This window comes from Carcharodon carcharias (assembly GCF_017639515.1).
Source record: "Carcharodon carcharias isolate sCarCar2 chromosome 33 unlocalized genomic scaffold, sCarCar2.pri SUPER_33_unloc_1, whole genome shotgun sequence".
In the NCBI taxonomy this organism is placed as follows: Eukaryota; Metazoa; Chordata; class Chondrichthyes; order Lamniformes; family Lamnidae; genus Carcharodon; species Carcharodon carcharias.
In genome coordinates, this window is record NW_024470690.1 from 896,127 (window position 1) to 917,602 (window position 21,476).

The window sequence follows — 21,476 nt, forward strand, 5'->3', positions numbered from 1 at the left end:
CTCACACTGTGTACTCACACTGCTGTCTCTCTGCTCTAGCACTGTGTACCCACACAGCTGTCTCTCTGCTCTCACACTGTGTACCCACACCGCTGTCTCTCTGCTCTCACACTGTGTACTCACACCGCTGTCTCTCTGCTCTCACAATGTGTACCCACACCGCTGTCTCTCTGCTCTAGCACTGTGTACCCTCACCGCTGTCTCTCTGCTCTAGCACTGTGTACTCACACCGCTGTCTCTCTGCTCTCACACTGTGTACTCACACCGCTGTCTGTGCTCCAGCACTCTGTACCCACACCGCTGCCTCTCTGCTCTGACACTGTGTACTCACACCGCTGTCTTTTTGCTCTAGCACTGTGTACTCACACCGCTGTCTCTCTGCTCTTGCACTGTGTACTCACACCGCTGTCTCTTTGCTCAAGCTCTGTGTACTCACACCGCTGTCTCTCTGCTTTCATATTGTGTACTCACACCGCTGTCTCTCTGCTCTACCACTGTGTACTCACACCGCTGTCTCTCTGCTCTAGCACTGTGTACTCACACTGCTGTCTCTCTGCTCTCACACTGTGTACTCACACCGCTGTCTCTCTGCTCTCACACTGTGTACTCACACCGCTGTCTCCCTGCTCTAGCACTGTGTACTCACACCACTGTCTCCCTGCTCTAGCACTGTGTACTCACACCGCTGTCTCTCTGCTCTAGCACTGTGTACTCACACCGCTGTCTCTCTGCTCTAGCAGTGTGCACTCACACTGCTGTCTCTCTGCTCTCACACGGAGTACTCACACCGCTGTCTCGCTGCTCTAGCACTGTGCACTCACACCGCTGTCTCTCTGCTTCAGCACTGTGTACTCACACCGCTGTCTCTCTGCTCCAGCACTGTGTACTCACGCTGCTGTCTCTCTGCTCTAGCACAGTGTACTCACACCGCTGTCTCTCTGCTCTCACACTGTGTACTCTCACCGCTGTCTCTCTGCTCTCACACTGAGTACTCACACCGCTATCTCTCTGCTCTCACACTGTGTACTCACACCGCTGTCTCTCTGCTCTCACACTGTGTACTCACACCGCTGTCTCTCTGCTCTCACACTGTGTACTCACACCACTGTCTCTCTGCTCCAGCACTGGGTACTCACAACACTGTCTCTCTGCTCCAGCACTGTGTACACACACCGCTGTCTCTCTGCTCTGAAACTGTGTACTCACACCGCTGTCTCTCTGCTCTGACACTGTGTACTCACACCGCTGTCTCTCAGCTCTACAACTGTGTAGCCACGCCGCTGTCTCTCTGCTCTAGGTCTGTGTTCCCACACCGCTGTCTCTCTTCTCTAGCACTGTGTACGCACACTGCTGTCTCGCTGCTCTCACACTGTGTACTCACACCACTGTCTCTCTGCTCTCACACTGTGTACTCACAACGCTGTCTCTCTGCTCTGACACTGTGGACTCACACCGCTGTCTCTCTGCTCTCACACTGTGTACTCACACCGCTGTCTCTCTGCTCTAGCACTGTGTACTCACACCGCTGTCTCTCTGCTCTAGCACTGTGCACTCACACCGCTGTATCTCTGCTCTCACACGGAGTACTCACACCGCTATCTCGCTGCTCTAGCACTGTGCACTCACACCGCAGTCTCTCTGCTACAGCACTGTGTACTCACACCGCTGTCTCTCTGCTCCAGGACTGTGTACTCACACTGCTGTCTCTCTGCTCTAGCACAGTGTACTCACAACGCTGTCTCTCTGCTCCAGCACTGTGTACTCACACCGCGGTCTCTCTGCTCTCACACTGTGTACTCTAACCGCTGTCTCTCTGCTCTCACACTGTGTACTCACACCGCTGTCTCTCCGCTCTCACACTGTGTACCCACACCGCTGTCTCTCTGCTCTAGCACTGTGTACCCACACCGCTGTCTCTCTGCTCTAGCACTGTGTACCCACACCGCTGTCTCTCTGCTCTCACACTGTGTACTCACGCTGCTGTCTCTCTGCTCTAGCACTGTGTACCCACACCGCCGTCTCTCTGCTCTCACACTGTGTACCCACACCGCTGTCTCTCTGCTCTCACACTGTGTACTCACACCGCTGTCTCTCTGCTCTCACAATGTGTACCCACATCGCTGTCTCTCTGCTCTAGCACTGTGTACCCACACCGCTGTCTCTCTGCTCTGACACTGTGTACTCACACCGCTGTCTTTTTGCTCTAGCACTGTGTACTCACACCGCTGTCTCTCTGCTCTAGCACTGTGTACTCACACCGCTGTCTCTTTGCTCAAGCTCTGTGTACTCGCACCGCTGTCTCTCTGCTTTCATATTGTGTACTCACACCGCTGTATCTCTGCTCTCACACTGTTTACTCACACCGCTGTCTCTCTGCTCTCATACTGTGTACTCACACCGCTGTCTCTCTGCTCTCACACTGTGTACTCACACCGCTGTCTCTCTGCTCTAGCACTGTGTACCCACACCGCCGTCTCTCTGCAATGACACTGTGTACTCACACCGCTGTCTCTCTGCTCTGACACTGTGTACTCATACCGCTGTCTCTCTGCTCTGACACTGTGTACTCACACCGCTGTCTCTCTGCTCTAGCACTGTGTACTCACACTGCTGTCTCTCTGCTCTCACACTGTGTACTCACACCACTGCCTCTCTGCTCTGACACTGTGTACCCACACTGCTGTCTCTCTGCTCTAGCACTGTGTACTCACACCGCTGTCTCTCAGCTCTGACACTGTGGACTCACACCGCTGTCTCTCTGCTCCGACACTTTGTAGTCAAACCGCTGTCTCTCTGCTCCGACACTTTGTACTCACACAGCTGTCTCTCTGCGCTAACACTGTGTACCCACACAGCTGTGTCTCTGCTCTCACACTGTGTACTCACACCGCTGTCTCTCTGCTCTCACAATGTGTACCCACACCGCTGTCTCTCTGCTCTAGCACTGTGTACCCACACCGCTGTCACTCTGCTCTAGCACTGTGTACTCACACCGCTGTCTCTCTGCTCTCACACTGTGTACTCACACTGCTGTCTCTCTGCTCTAGCACTGTGTACCCACACAGCTGTCTCTCTGCTCTAGCACTGTGTAGCCACACCGCTGTCTCTCTGCTCCAGCAGTGTACTCACACCGCTGTCTCCCTGCTCCAGCAGTGTACTCACACCGCTGTCTCTCTGCTCCAGCACTGTGTACTCACGCTGCTGTCTCTCTGCTATAGCACAGTGTACTCACGCCGCTGTCTCTCTGCTCTCACACTGTGTACCCACACCGCTGTCTCTCTGCTCTGACACTGTGTACTCACACCGCTGTCTCTCTGCTCTGACACTGTGTACTCACACCGCTGTCTCTCTGCTCTGACACTGTGTACTCACACCGCTGTCTCTCTGCTGTAGCACTGTATACTCACACTGCTGTCTCTCTGCTCTACCACTGTGTACTCACACCGCTGTCTCTCTGCTCTAGCACTGTGTACTCATACCGTTGTCTCGCTGCTCTCACACTGTGTACTCACACCGCTGTTTATCTGCACTCACACTGTGTACTCACAACGCTGTCTCTCTGCTCTGACACTGTGGACTCACACCGCTGTCTCTCTGCTCTGACACTGTGTACTCACACCGCTGTCTCTCTGCTATGGCACTGTGTACACACACCGCTGTCTCACTGCTCTCACACTGTGTACTCAAACCGCTGTCTCTCAGCTCTACAACTGTGTAGCCACACTGCTGTCTCTCTGCTCTAGGTCTGTGTTCCCACTCCGCTGACTCTCTTCTCTAGCACCGCGTACTCACACCGCTGTCTCTCTGTTCTAGCACTGTGTACTCACACCGCTGTCTATCTGCTATACCACTGTGTACTCACACCGCTGTCTCTCTGCTCTAGCACTGTGTACTCACACTGCTGTCTTGCTGCTCTCACACTGTGTACTCACACCGCTGTCTCTATGCTCTCACAATGTGTACTCACAACGCTGTCTCTCTGCTCTCACACGCTGGACTCACACTGCTGTCTCTCTGCTCTCACACTGTGTACTCACACCGCTGTCTCTCAGCTCTCACACTGTGTACTCACACCGCTGTCTCTCTGCTCTAGCACTGTGTACTCACACCGCTGTCTCTCTGCTCTAGCACTGTGCACTCACACCGCTGTCTCTCTGCTCTCAAACGGAGTACTCACACCGCTGTCTCGCTGCTCTAGCACTGTGCACTCACACCGCTGTCTCCCTGCTCCAGCACTGTGTACTCACGCTGCTGTCTCTCTGCTATAGCACAGTGTACTCACACCGCTGTCTCTCTGCTCTCACACTGTGTACTCTCACCGCTGTCTTTTTGCTCTAGCACTGTGTACTCACACCGCTGTCTCTCTGCTCTAGCACTGTGTACTCACACCGCTGTCTCTCTGCTTTCACATTGTGTACTCACACCGCTGTACCTCTGCTCTCACACTGTTTACTCACACCGCTGTCTCTCTGCTCTGATACTGTGTACTCACACCGCTGTCTCTCTGCTCTCACACTGTGTACTGACACCGCTGTCTCTCTGCTCTAGCACTGTGTACCCACACCGCTGTCTCTCTGCTCTGACACGGTGTACTCACACCGCTGTCTCTCTGCTCTGACATTGTGTACTCACACCGCTGTCTCTCTGCTCTGACACTGTGTACTCACACCGCTGTCTCTCTGCTCTCACACTGTGTACTCACACCGCTGTCTCTCTACTCCAGCATTCTGTACTGACACCGCTGTCTCTCTGATCTCACACTGTGTACTGACACCGCTCTCTCTCTGCTCTGACACTGTGTACTCACACCGCTGTCTCCCTGCTCCCATACTGTGTACTCACACCGCTGTCTCTCTGCTCTAGCACTGTGCACCGACACGGCTGTCTCTCTGCTCTAGCACTGGGTACTCACACCGCTGTCTCTCTGCTCTCACACTGTGTACTCACAGCGCTGTCTCTCTGCTCTCACACTGTGTACTCACACCGCTGTCTCTCTGCTCTAGCACTGTGTACCCACACCGCTGTCTCTCTGCTCTGACACTGTGAACCCACACCGCTGTCTCTTTGCTCTAGCCCTGTGTACTCACACCGCTGTCTCTCTGCTTTCACATTATGTACTCACACCGCTGTATCTCTGCTCTCACACTTTTTACTCACAACGCTGTCTCTCTGCTCTGATACTGTGCACTCACACCGCTGTCTCTCTGCTCTCACGCTACGTACTTACGCCGCTTTCTCTCTGCTTTCACACTGTGTACTCACACCGCTGTCTCTCTGCTCTCACACTGTGTACTCACACCGCTGCCTCTCTGCTCTAGCACTGAGTACTCACACCGCTGTCTCTCTGCTCTCACACTGTGTACTCACGCCGTTGTCTCTCTGCTCTCACACTGTGTAGTCAAACCGCTGTCTCTCAGCTCTAAACTGTGTAGCCACACCGCTGTCTCTCTGCTCTAGGTCTGTGTTCCCACACGGCTGTCTCTCTTCTCCAGCACCACGTACTCACACCGCTGTCTCTCTGCTCTAGCACTGTGTACTCACACCGCTGTCTCTCTGCTCTACCACTGCGTACTCACACCGCAGTCTCTCTGCTCCAGCACTGTGTACTCACACCGCAGTCTCTCTGCTCTAGCACTGTGTACTCACACCGCTGTCTGTCTGCACTCACACTGTGTACTCACACCGCTGTCTCTCTCCTCTAGCACTGTGTACTCACACCGCTGTCTCTCTGTTCTAGCACTGTGTACTCACACCGCTGTCTCTCTGCTCTCACACTGTGTACCCACACCGCTGTCTTTCTGCTAGCACTGTGTACTCACACCGCTGTCTCTCTGCTCTAGCACTGTGTACCCACACAGCTGTCTCTCTGCTCTCACACTGTGTACTCACAACGCTGTCTCTCTGCTCCAGCACTGTGTACTCACACCGCTGTCTCTCTGCTCTGAAACTGTGTACTCACACCGCTGTCTCTTCGCTACGGCACTGTGTACACACACCGCTGTCTCTATGCTCTCACACTGTGTACTCAAACCGCTGTCTCTCAGCTCTACAACTGTGTAGCCACACCGCTGTCTCTCTGCTCTAGGTCTGTTTTCCCACACCGCTGTCTCTCTTCTCTAGCACCGCGTACTCACACAGCTGTCTCTCTGCTCTAGCACTGTGTACTCACACTGCTGTCTCTCTGCTCTACCACTGTGTACTCACACCGCTGTCTCTCTGCTCTAGCACTGTGTACTCACACTGCTGTCTCGCTGCTCTCACACTGTGTACTCACACCGCTGTCTCTCTGCTCTCACACTGTGTACTCACACCGCTGTCTCTCTGCTCTTACACTGTACTCACAACGCTGTCTCTCTGCTCTCACACTGTGTACTCACACGGCTGTCTCTCTGCTCTAGCACTGTGTACTCACACTGCTGTCTCTCTGCTCTACCACTGTGTACTCACACCGCTGTCTCTCTGCTCTAGCACTGTGTACTCACACCGCTGTCTCTCTGCTCTACCACTGTGTCCTCACACCGCTGTCTCTCTGCTCTGAAACTGTGTACTCACACCGCTGTCTCCCTGCTCTCACACTGTGTACTCACACCGCTGTCTCTCTGCTCTCACACTGTGCACTCAAACCGCTGCCTCTCAGCTCTAGAACTGTGCAGCCGCTTCGCTGTCTCTATGCTCTAGGTCTGTGTTCCCACACCACTGTCTCTCTTCTCTAGCATCGTGTACTCACACCGCTGTCTCTGCTCGAGCACTGTGTACTCACACCGCTGTCTCTCTGCTCTAGCACTGCGTACTCACACCGCTGTCTCTCTGCTCTAGCACTGTGTACTCACACTGCTGTCTCTCTGCTCTAACACAGTGTACTCACACCGCTGTCTCTCTGCTCTCACACTGTGTACTCACACCGCTGTCTCTCTGCTCTCACACTGTGTACTCACACCGCTGTCTCTCTGCTCCAGCACTGGGTACTCACAACGCTGTCTCTCTGCTCCAGCACTGTGTACTCACACCGCTGTCTCTCTGCTCTGTAACTGTATACTCACACCGCTGTCTCCCTGCTCTGACACTGTGTACTCACACCGCTGTCTCTATGCTACAGCACTGTGTACACACTCCGCTGTCTCACTGCTCTCACACTGTGTACTCAAACCGCTGACTCTCAGCTCTAGAACTGTGTAGCCACACCGCTGTCTCTCTGCTCTAGGTCTGTGTTCCCACACCGCTGTCTCTCTTCTCTAGCACCGCGTACTCACACCGCTGTCTCTCTGCTCTAGCACTGTGTACTCACACTGCTGTCTCTCTGCTCTAGCACTGCGTAATCACACCGCAGTCTCTCTGCTCTAGCACTGTGTACTCACACCGCTGTCTGTCTGCACTCACACTGTGTACTCACACCACTGTCTCTCTGCTCTAGCACTGTGTACTCACACCGCTGTCTCTCTGCTCTAGCACTGTGTACTCACACCGCTGTCTCTCTGCTCTCACACTGTGTACTCACGCCGCTGTCTCTCTGCTCTGACACTGTGTACTCACACCGCTGTCTCTCTGCTACGGCATTGTGCACACACACCGCTGTCTCTCTGCTCTCACACTGTGTAGTCAATCCGCTGTCTCTCAGCTCTAGAACTGTGTAGGCACACCGCTGTCGCTCTGCTCTAGGTCTGTGTTCCCACACTGCTGTCTCTCTTCCCTAGCACCGCGTACTCACACCGCTGTCTCTCTGCTCTAGCACTGAGTACTCACACCGCTGTCTCTCTGCTCTAGCACTGCATACTCACACCACAGTCTCTCTGCTCTAGCACTGTGTACTCACACCGCTGTCTCTCTGCTCTAGCACTGTGTACTCACACCGCTGTCTGTCTGCACTCACACTGCGTACTCATACCGCTGTCTCTCTGCTCTAGCACTGTGTACTCACGCCGCTGTATCTCTGCTCTCACACTATGTACTCACACCGCTGTCTCTCTGCTCTCACACTGTGTACTCACACCACTGTCTCTCTGCTCTAGCACTGTGTACTCACACCACTGTCTCTCTGCTTTCACACTGTGTACTCACGCCGCTGTCTCTCTGCACTCACACTGTGTACTCACGCCGCTGTGTCTCTGCTCTCACACTGTGTACTCACACCGCTGTCTCTCTGCTCTAGCACTGTGTACTCACACCGCTGTCTCTCTGCTCTAGCACTGTATACTCACACCGCTGTCTCTCTGCTCTAGCACTGTGTACCCACACTGCGGTGTCTCTGCTCTCACACTGTGTACTCACACCGCTGTCTTTCTGCTCTAGCACTGGGTAATCACACCGCTGTCTCTCTGCTCTAGCACTGTGTACCCACACCGCTGTCTCTCTGCTCTGACACTGTGAACCCACACCGCCATCTCTTTGCTCTAGCCCTGTGTACTCACACCGCTGTCTCTCTGCTTTCACATTGTGTACCCACACCGCTGTATCTCTGCTCTCACACTGTTTACTCACACCGCTGTCTCTCTGCTCTGATACTGTGTACTCACACCGCTGTCTCTCTGCTCTCACACTGTGTACTCACACCGCTGTCTCTCTGCTCTAGCACTGTGTACTCACACCGCTGTCTCTCTGCTCTCACACTGCGTACTCACACCGCTGTCTCTCTGCTCTGACACTGTGTACTCACACCGCTGTCTCTATGCTCTAGCACTGTGTAGTTAACACTGCTGTCTCTCTGCTCTGCCACTGTGTACTCACACCGCTGTCTCTCTGATCTAGCATTGTGTACTCACACCGCTGTCTCGCTGCTATCACACTGTGTACTCACTCCGCTGTTTCTCTGCTCTCACACTGTGTACTCACAACGCTGTCTCTCTGCTCTCACACTGTGGACTTACGCCGCTGTCTCTCTGCTCTCACACTGTGTACTCACACCGTTGTCTCTCTGCTCTCACACTGTGTACTCACACCGCTGTCTCTCTGCTCTAGCACTGGGTACTCACAACGCTGTCTCTCTGCTCCAGCACTGTGTACTCACACCGCTGTCTCTCTGCTCTGACACCGTGTACTCACACCGCTGTCTCTCTGCTACGGCACTGTGTACACACACCGCTGTCTCTCTGCTCTCACACTGTGTACTCAAACCGCTGTCTCTCAGCTCTACAACTGTGTAGCCACACCGCTGTCTCTCTGCTCTAGATCTGTGTTCCCACACCGCTGTCTCTCTTCTCTAGCACCGCGTACTCACACCGCTGTCTCTCTGCTCTGGCACTGTGTACTCACACCGCAGTCTCTCTGCTCTAGCACTGCGCACTCACGCCGCTGTCTCTCTGCTCTCACACTATGTACTCACGCCGCTGTCTCACTGCTTTCACACTGTGTACTCACAACGCTGTCTCTCTGCTCCAGCACTGTGTACTCACACCGCTGTCTCTCTGCTCTGAAACTGTGTACTCACACCGCTGTCTCTCAGCTCTGACACTGTGTACTCACACCGCTGTCTCTCTGCTACGGCACTGTGTACACACACCGCTGTCTCCCTGCTCTCACACTGTGTACTCAGACCGCTGTCTCTCTGCTCTCACACTGTGCACTCAAACCGCTGCCTCTCAGCTCTAGAACTGTGTAGCCGCATCGCTGTCTCTATGCTCTAGGTCTGTGTTCCCACACCGCTGTCTCTCTTCTCTAGCATCATGTACTCACACCGCTGTCTCTGCTCGAGCACTGTGTACTCACACCGCTGTCTCTCTGCTCTAGCACTGCGTACTCACACCGCTGTCTCTCTGCTCTAGCACTGTGTACTCACACTGCTGTCTCTCTGCTCTAACACAGTGTACTCACACCGCTGTCTCTCTGCTCTAGCACTGTGTAATCACACCGCTGTTTCTCTGCTCTCACACTGTGTACTCACAACGCTGTCTCTCTGCTCTGACACTTTGGACTCACACCGCTGTCTCACTGCTCTCACACTGTGTACTCACACCGCTGTCTCTCTGCTCTCACACTGTGTACTCACACCGCTGTCTCTCTGCTCCAGCACTGGGTACTCACAACGCTGTCTCTCTGCTCCAGCACTGTGTACTCACACCGCTGTCTCTCTGCTCTGAAACTGTATACTCACACCGCTGTCTCCCTGCTCTGACACTGTGTACTCACACCGCTGTCTCTCTGCTATAGCACTGTGTACACACACCGCTGTCTCACTGCTCTCACACTGTGTACTCAAACCGCTGACTCTCAGCTCTAGAACTGTGTAGCCACACCGCTGTCTCTCTGCTCTAGGTCTGTGTTCCCACACCGCTGTCTCTCTTCTCTAGCACCGCGTACTCACACCGCTGTCTCTCTGCTCTAGCACTGTGTACTCACACTGCTGTCTCTCTGCTCTAGCACTGCGTAATCACACCGCAGTCTCTCTGCTCTAGCACTGTGTACTCACACCGCAGTCTCTCTGCTCTAGCACTGTGTACTCACACCGCTGTCTGTCTGCACTCACACTGTGTACTCACACAACTGTCTCTCTGCTCTAGCACTGTGTACTCACACCGCTGTCTCTCTGCTCTAGCACTGTGTACTCACACCGCTGTCTCTCTGCTCTCACACTGTGTACTCACGCCGCTGTCTCTCTGCTCTGACACTGTGTACTCACACCGCTGTCTCTCTGCTACGGCATTGTGCACACACACCGCTGTCTCTCTGCTCTCACACTGTGTACTCACACTGCTGTCTCTCTGCTCTAGCACTGTGTACACACACTGCTGTCTCTCTGCTCTAGCACTGTGTACACACACTGCTGTCTCTCTGCTCTAGCACGGTGTACTCACACTGCTGTCTCTCTGCTCTCACACTGTGTACTCACACCGCTGCCTCTCTGCTCTAGCACTGTGTACTCACACTGCTGTCTCTCTGCTCTACCACTGTGTACTCACACTGCTGTCTGTCTGCTCTACCACAGTGTACTCACACCGCTGTCTCTCTGCTCTAGCACTGTGTACTCACACCGCTGTCTCTCTGTTCTAGGACTGTGTACTCACACCGCTGTCTCGCTGCTCTCACACTGTGTACTCACAACACTGTCTCTCTGCTCTGACACTGTGGACTCACACCGCTGTCTCTCTGCTCTCACACTGTGTACTCACACCGCTGTCTCACTGCTCTCACACTGTGTACTCACACCGCTGTCTCTCTGCTCCAGCACTGGGTACTCACAACGCTGTCTCTCTGCTCCAGCACTGTGTACTCACACCGCTGTCTCTCTGCTCTGAAACTGTGTACTCACACCGCTGTCTCCCTGCTCTGACACTGTGTACTCACACCGCTGTTTCTCTGCTACAGCACTGTGTACACACACCGCTGTCTCTCTGCTCTCACACTGTGTACTCAAACCGCTGTCTCTCAGCTCTACAACTGTGTAGCCACACCGCTGTCTCTCTGCTCTAGGTCTGTGTTCCCACACCGCTGTCTCTCTTCTCTAGCACCGCGTACTCACACCGCTGTCTCTGCTCTAGCACTGTGTACTCACACCGCTGTCTCTCTGCTCTCGCACTGCGTTCTCACACCACTGTCTCTCTGCTCTCGCACTGTGTACTCACACCGCTGTTTCTCTGCTCTCACACTGTGTACTCACAACGCTGTCTCTCTGCTCTCACACTGTGTACTCACACCGCTGTCTCTCTGCTCCAGCACTGGGTACTCACAACGCCGTCTCTCTGCTCCAGCACTGTGTACTCACACCGCTGTCTCCCTGCTCTGACACTGTGTACTCACACCGCTGTCTCTCTGCTACAGCACTGTGTACACACACCGCTGTCTGTCTGCTCTCACACTGTGTACTCAAACCGCTGACTCTCAGCTCTAGAACTGTGTAGCCACACCGCTGTCTCTCTGCTCCAGGTCTGTGTTCCCACACTGCTGTCTCTCTTCTCTAGCACCGCGTACTCACACCGCTGTCTCTCTGCTCTAGCACTGTGTACTCACACCGCTGTCTCTCTGCTCTAGCACTGCGCACTCACACCGCAGTCTCTCTGCTCTAGCACTGTGTACTCACACCGCTGTGTCTCTGCTCTAGCACTGTGTACTCACACTGCTGTCTGTCTGCACTCACACTGTGTACTCACACCGCTGTCTCTCTGCTCTAGCACTGTGTACTCACACTGCTGTCTCTCTGCTCTCACACTATGTACTCACGCCGCTGTCTCTCTGCTTTCACACTGTGTACTCACACCGCTGTCTCTCTGCTCTCACACTGTGTACTCACACCGCTGTCTCTCTGCTCTAGCACTGTGTACTCACACCGCTCTCTCTCTGCTCTCACACTGTGTACTCACGCCGTTGTCTCTCTGCTCTGACACTGTGTACTCACACCGCTGTCTCTCTGATACGGCACTGTGTACACACACCGCTGTCTCTCTGCTCTCACACTGTGTAGTCAAACCGCTGTCTCTCAGCTCTAGAACTGTGTAGCCACACCGCTGTCGCTCTGCTCTAGGTCTGTGTTCCCACACCGCTGTCTCTCTTCTCTAGCACCGCGTACTCACACTGCTGTCTCTCTGCTCTAGCACTGTGTACTCACACCGCTGTCTCTCTGCTCTAGCACTGCATACTCACACCGCAGTCTCTCTGCTCTAGCACTGTGTACTCACACCGCTGTCTCTCTGCTCTAGCACTGTGTACTCACACCGCTGTCTGTCTGCACTCACACTGCGTACTCACACCGCTGTCTCTCTGCTCTAGCACTTTGTACTCACACCGCTGTCTCTCTGCTCTCGCACTGTGTACTCACGCCGCTGTCTCTCTGCCCTCACACTATGTACTCACGCCGCTGTCTCTCTGCTTTCACACTGTGTACTCACACCGCTGTCTCTCTGCTCTCACACTGTGTACTCACACCGCTGTCTCTCTGCTCTAGCACTGTGTACTCACACCGCTGTCTCTCTGCTCTAGCACTGTGTACTCACACCGCTGTCTCTCTGCTCTAGCACTGTGTACCCACACAGCTGTGTCTCTGCTCTCACTGTGTACTCACACCGCTGTCTTTCTGCTCTAGCACTGTGTACTCACACCGCTGTCTCTCTGCTCTAGCACTGTGTACTCACACCGCTGTCTCTCTGCTCTAGCACTGTGTACCCACATCGCTGTCTCTCTGCTCTTACACTGTGTACCCACACCGCTGTCTCTCTGCTCTCACACTGTGTACTCACACCGCTGTCTCTCTGCTCTCACAATGTGTACCCACACCGCCGTCTCTCTGCTCTAGCACTGTGTACCCACACCGCTGTCTCTCTGCTCTAGCACTGTGTACCCACACCGCTGTCTCTCTGCTCTCACACTGTGTACTCACACCGCTGTCTCTCTGCTCTCACAATGTGTACCCACACCGCTGTCTCTCTGCTCTAGCACTGTGTACCCACACCGCTGTCTCTCTGCTCTAGCACTGTGTACTCACACCGCTGTCTCTCTGCTCTAGCACTGTGTACTCACACCGCTGTCTCTTTGCTCTAGCACTGTGTACTCACACCGCTGTCTCTCTGCTCTCACATTGTGTACCAACACCGCTGTCTCTCTGCTCTCACACTGTGTACCCACACCGTTGTCTCTCTGCTCTAGCAATGTGTACTCACACCGCTGTCTCTCTGCTCTAGCACTGTGTACTCAGACCACTGTCTCTCTGCTCTAGCCCTGTGTACTCACACCACTGACTCTCTGCTTTCACAGTGTGTATTCACACCGCTGTCTCTCTGCTCTGACACTGTGTACTCACACCACTGTCTCTCTGCTCTCACACTGTGTACCCACACCACTGCCTCTCTGCTTTCACAGTGTGTATTCACACCGCTGTCTCTCTGCTCTCACATTGTGTACTCACACCACTGTCTCTCTGCTTTCACAGTGTGTGTATTCACACCGCTGTCTCTCTGCTCTCACACTGTGTACCCACACCGCTGTCTCTCTGCTCTCACACTGTGTACTCACACCGCTGTCTCTCTGCTCTCACAATGTGTACCCACACCGCTGTCTCTCTGCTCTCACACTGTGTACTCACACCGCTGTCTCTCTGCTCTCACACTGTGTACTCACACCGCTGTCTCTCTGCTCTAGCACTGTGTACTCACACCGCTGTCTCTCTGCTCTCAAAGTGTGTATTCACACTGCTGTATGTCTGCTCTAACACTGAGTGCTCTTACCACCACTCCCTCGTGAATAAGTAATCAATGTTGGCATTTCCAGAGAACTCCCATCTCAATAATTAAAGATAGGTGTGAGCACCTCAGGGCTGGAGGGTGGAATGGAAAGCTGCACACAGAGGTGGGATCTGAGACATGGGATTAATTCCACTGCGAGAGGGAAGGCTGTGGAGATTTTGAGAGATTTTAAATTATTCAGGGTTTTGATGCAGCACAGTCTCCTTTGTTGCAGGGAAGGTTTGTGGCAGAAAGCACCACGCCTATTAAAAGGTGAATATTTAACCTGGAGAAAGGTAAGAGGGTTAAATAGAGCTTTGGATTGTTCTAACAAAACCCGGCACAAGGGGTTTGTCCCTGTGCTGAACCTCCATGACTCAGTGGGAGTGAACAGCATGTGCATTGTCACTAATCTCTGTCTGTTCTTGGAGAGTGTGCATGTGAGGGTATCGGGCAAGGGCAGCAACCAGCTGGCTTGCAATGCCCCTTAATCTGCCTGCTGGCACTCACCATCTGAGCTGGCAAGCAAGCTCTGACCACCTAGGTGTGGTTATCAGAGAGCTAGCAGTACCCACAAAACCATATCCAAGGAAGGGTCATGAGTGAATGATGTGCTTTTGAAGAGCACTCAATGTCGACATGTAGGTAGCCATTTACACACAGCAAAATGCCACAAATAGCATTGGCATGTTGGTTATGGGATAAATGCTGCCCTTGACACCAGGGAGAACTCCTCTGATCTCCCTTCAGTGTCAGTCCTGAGCGAGTGCTGTTAGAGATGCCTGTTTTTGTGAAAAACATTAAACCAAGGCATCGTCTGCCCTCTGAGGTGGGGGTGAAAGATTCCACAGTTGTACCGTACTCAACCAACCCACACTTGCAAAACCCAAAACCAAACATCTACTGTTAGATGTGACTGTGATTGGACCACACTGGCTGAACAATCCTGAGTGTGCTAATAACTACACTAACATCCAATTTAAGATAATCAATCCAGCTCCTCATGTGGCTCATTTATGCTTGCTGGAAGCAATACACATTCATACGCAGGGACCTCTTCTATGCAAACAAAAGGAACATATTCAAAGCCTAGTGGCTTTTTTGAATCATCCAGGAGCTTGGGGAGCCTATGGTTCCTCGTTTCTTTCTCCTTGGCAATGCCTTGGCCCATCAGAGTCGACTTGCCAACTAATCACCCGTTTTTCCTGTCGTATGAATTAAGATTGTTTGAAATTTGGTATTCTTGCGTTTGTCCTGATGAGTGCAAGGTGAAAAGCTTTGGCAACATGTCTCTCTCTTCAGCAACATTCAAGTTTTGGATATGTTCAAGCTTACAGAAAATGAAATGAAAGTCACCTTAGTCCCAGAGGACCACAGGCTGCTCTCTCATTAGAGAGAGAGACGACTGGTGGTGAGTTTAACCCCAGGGTCACTGCACCTCAGGCAAGGGGCAAGGCTGAGATGGCAGGGCCTTCATGAATGACCTCAGCAGGTTTGAACTGAACCCATGCTGTTGGTGTCACTCTGCATCACAAACCAGCCATCCAGCCAACTGAGTTATGTATCTTAGTTTTGCAACACAAGGGCATCAAAGGAGGAACTCCTGACCTGATCGGAGATTGGTCATTGTTGCTGGGTAGTCCAAGTTGTTTGGGTTGTGCATGGTGATACCGATCTCTATCGAACCCGACCACTTGTCAACCAACTTGTCAATCCGGATCTGTTTGCAGGGGTGGATGGGGCAGTGGGAGAGGAGAAATTAATCTTTGATATAGAGCAAAGTGAGATGTTACAAACACATTCAGCTTTAAGTTAACACAATATTTTTTATTAAAATACAAAAAAAGGGGAAGACAGAGACAATTAACCCTCCACAACTCTAATGACACAGGGGCCAGAATATCTGCAAGCACATACTCACCTTAATAGCCATATTTTGAAGGAGGAGAAAATCAGGCATTTCATCTGGCCTTTAAATCAGGCCAGGCTAATGCCCTAGGGGCATGGGTTCGAATCCCACTATGACAGCTGGTGGAATTTAAATTCAATTAATAAAATCTGGAATATAAAGCTAGTCTCAGTAATGGTGACCCTGAAACTAATCATCGAATGTTATGAGAGCCCATCTGGTTCATTTATGTCCTTTAGGGTTTACCTGGCCTGGCCTACATGTGACTCCAGACCCACAGTCATCTGGTTGACTCTTAACTGCCCTCTGAAGCAAGCAACTCAGTTGAAGGGCAGTTAGGGATGGGCAACAAATGCTGACCTTGCCAGTGATACCCAAATCTCACGAAACAATAAAGCAAAAAAAACCTATAGAGCAATTGAGCTCTGAATGACCTCAGCTAGTGGTAGCCGCAACACTAGAACTCAAAGCCTCAAAAAGGATGGGATATGCTGGGTTTTAAATGAAATAAAACTCCTTTTGTATCATCTGGCACATGAGCAATATCATAGCCGATCTGTCAACAAAACACCCAATAAAGGTGGTCAGGATCATGAGAGGCCTTTGCCTCACAACACAACCATTGTGTAGCTGATCTCAGCTATATTACCGAGGCTAGCAACGCCTCAAGAAGAGGGAGAGGGAGGAGATGAAGAGGCAGGGACAGAGGCATTGGATATCTTGTAAAGGTACACATGTATTTCAAAGGCATCTTTAACGTAATAAATCATCCTAAGGTGCTTCATAATAGCATTAGTAATCCAATTTGTAACCAAACTAAAGGAGGAGATAATCAATGATCAAAAACTTGGGCAAAGAGATATGTTTTAACTAGCATATTGAAGATGAAATGACAGATAGGAAGAGATGGTTAGGGAGGCAGCTCCACTGTTTAGGGCCTTGGCAGCTGAAGGTGCAGTTAGTGATGAAGAGGAAAAGAAATCAGGGGTGCTCAAGAGGTTACAGAGAGGAGCTGAGATCTCGGAGGGATGTGGGGTTGGGAGGGGATTACAGAGAGAGGGAAGGGGCAAGACTATGGAGGATTTTGAAAAAGATGAGAATTTTAAAATCGAGGGATCCCCAATGCAGGTCAGCGGGAACAGAGGGCAAAGTGGCATGAGGAGCAAGTGTGGCTTGTCCTGCTTCCTAGTGTCTGATTGTTACATACAGGACATGCTTGTCTAAGGGAATATGGGACAGTAACAGCGTCAGCTAGAAGTGGTTGTGGTATAACTAGAGACTATAGTGATAAACACAGGTCAAGAAATCCATTAACTACAGTACAGGAAAATAGGCGTTAATAAAGAAAAAACTCTTCAAATAATTTGGAATAGTTAAGTCAGGAAGTCTTGTCTGAGGGAAGTAGCTTTGGAGTAAAAAACCATGATTGTTAATGTGAATAGAAGAATTCACAAATGGATATGCCATGAAGCCTTACCTGTGACAGTGATGTCAGCAAAGCGCAGTGTATAAGGGATCATGGTTTGATACAGTTTATTTGGAGTGTTCAAAAGATGACGAAACTGACAGCCACTTTGTTTTGATGAAGGAATCACCTACACTGTTAAGGAATGAAGTCTGTCCCATGAACTCCATCGTTAAGTGTATCATGCTTACCTGAAGCATGTCCTGTCAATCACAGGGAGGGGTTTGACCAACAGTAAATATTAACAACCCACCCCATAGCCACATCCCTCAATATTCCTGGACAAAAAGAATAAAACATCCATCAAACTTGGTCTTGAAAATTTCAATTAACCCAGCAGCCATCTAGGTAAAGAGAATTCCAGATTCCCACTGTGGAGAAGGGTTTGCTGATTGCAATCCTAAATAAGCCCCCTCTCATTTTAAGGCGATTCTCCGTGTCTAACCTATTCAATCCTTTGATCATTGTGAACACCTTAAAGGAGTACAAAGCAAGTTGGTTTGGCCCAATGGCAAAAATTTATAAGCAGATATTAGGTCAGATGACCAAAAGTTTGGTCAGAGGTCAGTTTTGAGGAGTCTTTTACAGGACGAAAGTGAGAGGCAGGGGTGTAGGGAGGGAATCCCAGAGCTTAGGGCTCAGGCAGCTGAAGGCACGGCCACCAGAGTGGAGCTATGGAAATCGGAGATACAAAGAGGGCGGAACTATAGGAGTGCAGAGATGCTTGTGCGGCTGGAGGAGATTACAGAGATGGTTGTGGGGCTGGAGGAGATGACAGAGATGGTTGTGGAGCTGGAGGAGATTACGGAGATGGTTGTGGGGCTGGAGGAGATGACAGAGATGGTTGTGGAGCTGGAGGAGATTACGGAGATGGTTGTGGGGCTGGAGGAGATGACAGAGATGGTTGTGGGGTTGGAGATTACAGAGATGCTTGTGTGGTTGGAGGAGATTACAGAGATGGTTGTGGGGCTGGAGGAGATTACAGAGATGGTTGTGGGGCTGGAGATTACAGAGATGCTTGTGGGGCTGGAGGAGATTACAGAGATGGTTGGAGGAGATTACAGAGATGGTTGTGGGGCTGGAGATTACAGAGACGCTTGTGGGGCTGGAGGAGATTACAGAGATGGTTGGAGGAGATTACAGAGATAGTGAAGGGTGAGGCCTCCGAGGGATTCGTGGATAAGGATGAGAATTTTAAAATCAAGGCATTGTTTGACCAGGAGCCAATTCTGGTGAACCTGCTGTCTACCCCAAGGCCAATATATACTCCCTGAGTTGCAGTGCATGGACTGAACACAGTTGTGCCAGATGGGGTCAGACCAAAGTTCTGTGCAACTGAAGGATCACCTCCTCACATTCATATTCCAATCTGCTTGAGTTAAAGGCCAATGGGACCACTCGCCTCCGATTGTTTTCTCTCTCAAACTGTGCAGATGTTTTAAGTGATTTGCGCGTCCAAATGTTTGTCTGCAGCAGCTAGCATATCAGCACACAATTCGACTTTCTGCGATCCAAAGTAAACAGCCTCATATGTTCCCACGTTGAACTGCCGTCGTTTTGGCCACTTCTATGTCAACATGTAGCCCTCCTGCTTCCATCGACACAATTTACTGTTCCTAACTCGCTACCGTCTGCAACCGTGGCCAGCAAAGGAAGTTAAGGATTGTATGGGATTAAAAGAAAAGGCTGATAAAGTTGCCAGAAATAGTCACAAACCTGAGGATTGGGAGCATTTTCGAAAACAGAAAAAGAGGGCCAAGAAACCGATAAAGGGAGAACAGAATATGAATGTAAACTAGCAAAAGACATAAAAACAAAGTGTAAAAGTTTCTATAGGTGTGTAAAAAGGAAATGTTTGGCTAAGACAAATGTGGGCCCATTGCAGGCAGAGGCAGAACTTAAAATGGGGAATAGAGAAATGGCAGAGAAGTTAAATGATTACTTTGTGTCTGTTTTCACTGAGGAAGATACAAGAAATCTCCCAGATTTAGAGAACCAAGGGACGAGGGAGAATGAGGAGTTGAAGGAAATTATTATTAGTAAGAAGTTGTATTGGAGAAATTAAGGGGACTGAAGGTTGATAAGTCCCCGGGACCTGATATTCTGCATCCCAGAGTGTTGAAAGAGGTTACTATAGAGATACTGGATGCATTGGCGATCATCATCTAAACTTCTACAGATTCTGGAATGGTTCCTGCAGATTGGAAGATAGCAAATGTCATCCCACTGTTTAAGAAGGGAGGGAGAGAGATAACAGGGAAGTGCAGACCTCTTAGCCTTACATCAGTAGTAGGGAAAATGCTGGAATCTATTATAAAGGATGCGATAAATGGACACTTAGACAATAATGATCTGATTGGAAATAGTCAAGATGGATTTATGAATGGAAAACCATGTTTGATGACCTGTTGGAGTTTTTTGAGGATGTTACAAACAGAATTGAAAAGGGGGAGTCGGTGACCGTGGTGTAGTTTGATTTTCAGAAGGGTTTTGATAAAGTCCCCCACTGCAGGTTGGTTAGCAAAATGAACACACATGATAGGAAGCAATATGCTGACATGGATTAAGGATTGGTAAACAGGCAGAAACCAGAGAGTAGGAATAAATGGGTCACCCTCACATTAGCAGGCTCGGACTAGTGGGGTCCTGCAAGGATCAGTACTTGGGCCCCAGCTGTTCACAATCTGTATCAATGATCTGGACGTGGGGTCCAAATGTAATATTTCCAAGTTTACGGGTGACACGAAGCTAGGGGGGAATGTTTGTTGTGAGGAAAGTGCAAAGCAGCTTCAAGGGGGTTTGGACAGACTTAGCAAGCGGGCAAGAACATAGCAGATGGAAAAATTATCCACTTTGATGGGAGAAACAGAGGCACAGAGTATTTCTTAAAGAGATGAGGAAGTGTAGATGTACGAAGGGACCTGGAATCACTGAAGGCTAACTTACAGGTGCAGCAAGTAATTAGAAAGGCTAATGGTGCATCAGTCTTTTTCGCAAGAGGCACTGGAAACCATGACGACAAACTCAGCCCTGTCGACCCTGCAAACTCCTCCTTACTCACAGCTGGGGGCAGGTGCCAAAATTGGGAGAGCTGTCTCAAGGACTTGTCATCCTCACAGAATCATACCTTACAGATAATGTCCCAGACACCACCATCACCATCCCTGGGTATGTCCTGTTTCACCGGCAGGGCAGGCCCAGCAGAGCGGGCTGCACAGCGGTATACAGTCGGGAGGGAGTTGCTCTGGGAGTCCTCAACATTGACTCCGGACCTCATGAAGTCTCATGGCATCAGGTCAAACATGGGCAAGGAAACTTGCTGATTACCACGTACCGCCCTCCCTCAGCTGATGGATCAGTGCCTCCTCCATGTTGAACACCACTTGGAGGAAGCACTGAGGGTGGTAAGGGTGCAGAATGTACTCTGGGTGGGGACTTCAATGTCCATCGCCAAGAATGGCTCAGTAGCATTGCCTCATAGCCTAACATAGCTGCTAGACTGGGTCTGCAGCAGGTGGTGAGGGAACCAACAAGAGGGAAAAACATACTTGACCTCATCCTCACCAACCTGCCTGCTGCAGATGCATCTGTCCATGACAGTATCGGTTGGAGTGACCACCACACAGTCATTGTGGGGATGAAGTCCCACCTTCACATTGAGGATACCCTCCATCGTGATGTGTGGCACTACCACCGTGCTAAATGGGATAGATTTCAAACAGATCTAGCAACTCGTGACTGGGCATCCATGAGGTTCAGCAGCAGCAGAATTGTACTTGAACACAATCTGTAACCTCATGGCCTAGCATATCCCCCTCTCTACCATTACCATCAAGCCAGGGGATCAACCCTGGTTCAATGAAGAGTGCAGGAGGGCGTGTCAGGAGCAGCACCAGGCATACCTAAAAATGAGGTGCCAACCTGCTGAAGCTATAACGCAGGACTACTTGCGTGCCAAACA

The 21,476-nt window shown here is 51.1% G+C and overlaps 1 protein-coding gene across 4 annotated transcripts in view; it reads right to left on the bottom strand.

The window, feature by feature from the left end:
* Window positions 1–21,476, bottom strand: part of neurl4 (neuralized E3 ubiquitin protein ligase 4) — a 250,673-nt gene that overhangs the window by 171,007 nt on the left and 58,190 nt on the right. For all 4 annotated transcript variants that reach the window (XM_041181342.1, XM_041181341.1, XM_041181340.1 and 1 more), the window contains exon 4: window positions 15,750–15,861. In XM_041181342.1, coding sequence (XP_041037276.1) covers window positions 15,750–15,861 — 112 coding nt within the window. The remainder of the gene's footprint in view (window positions 1–15,749; window positions 15,862–21,476) is intronic.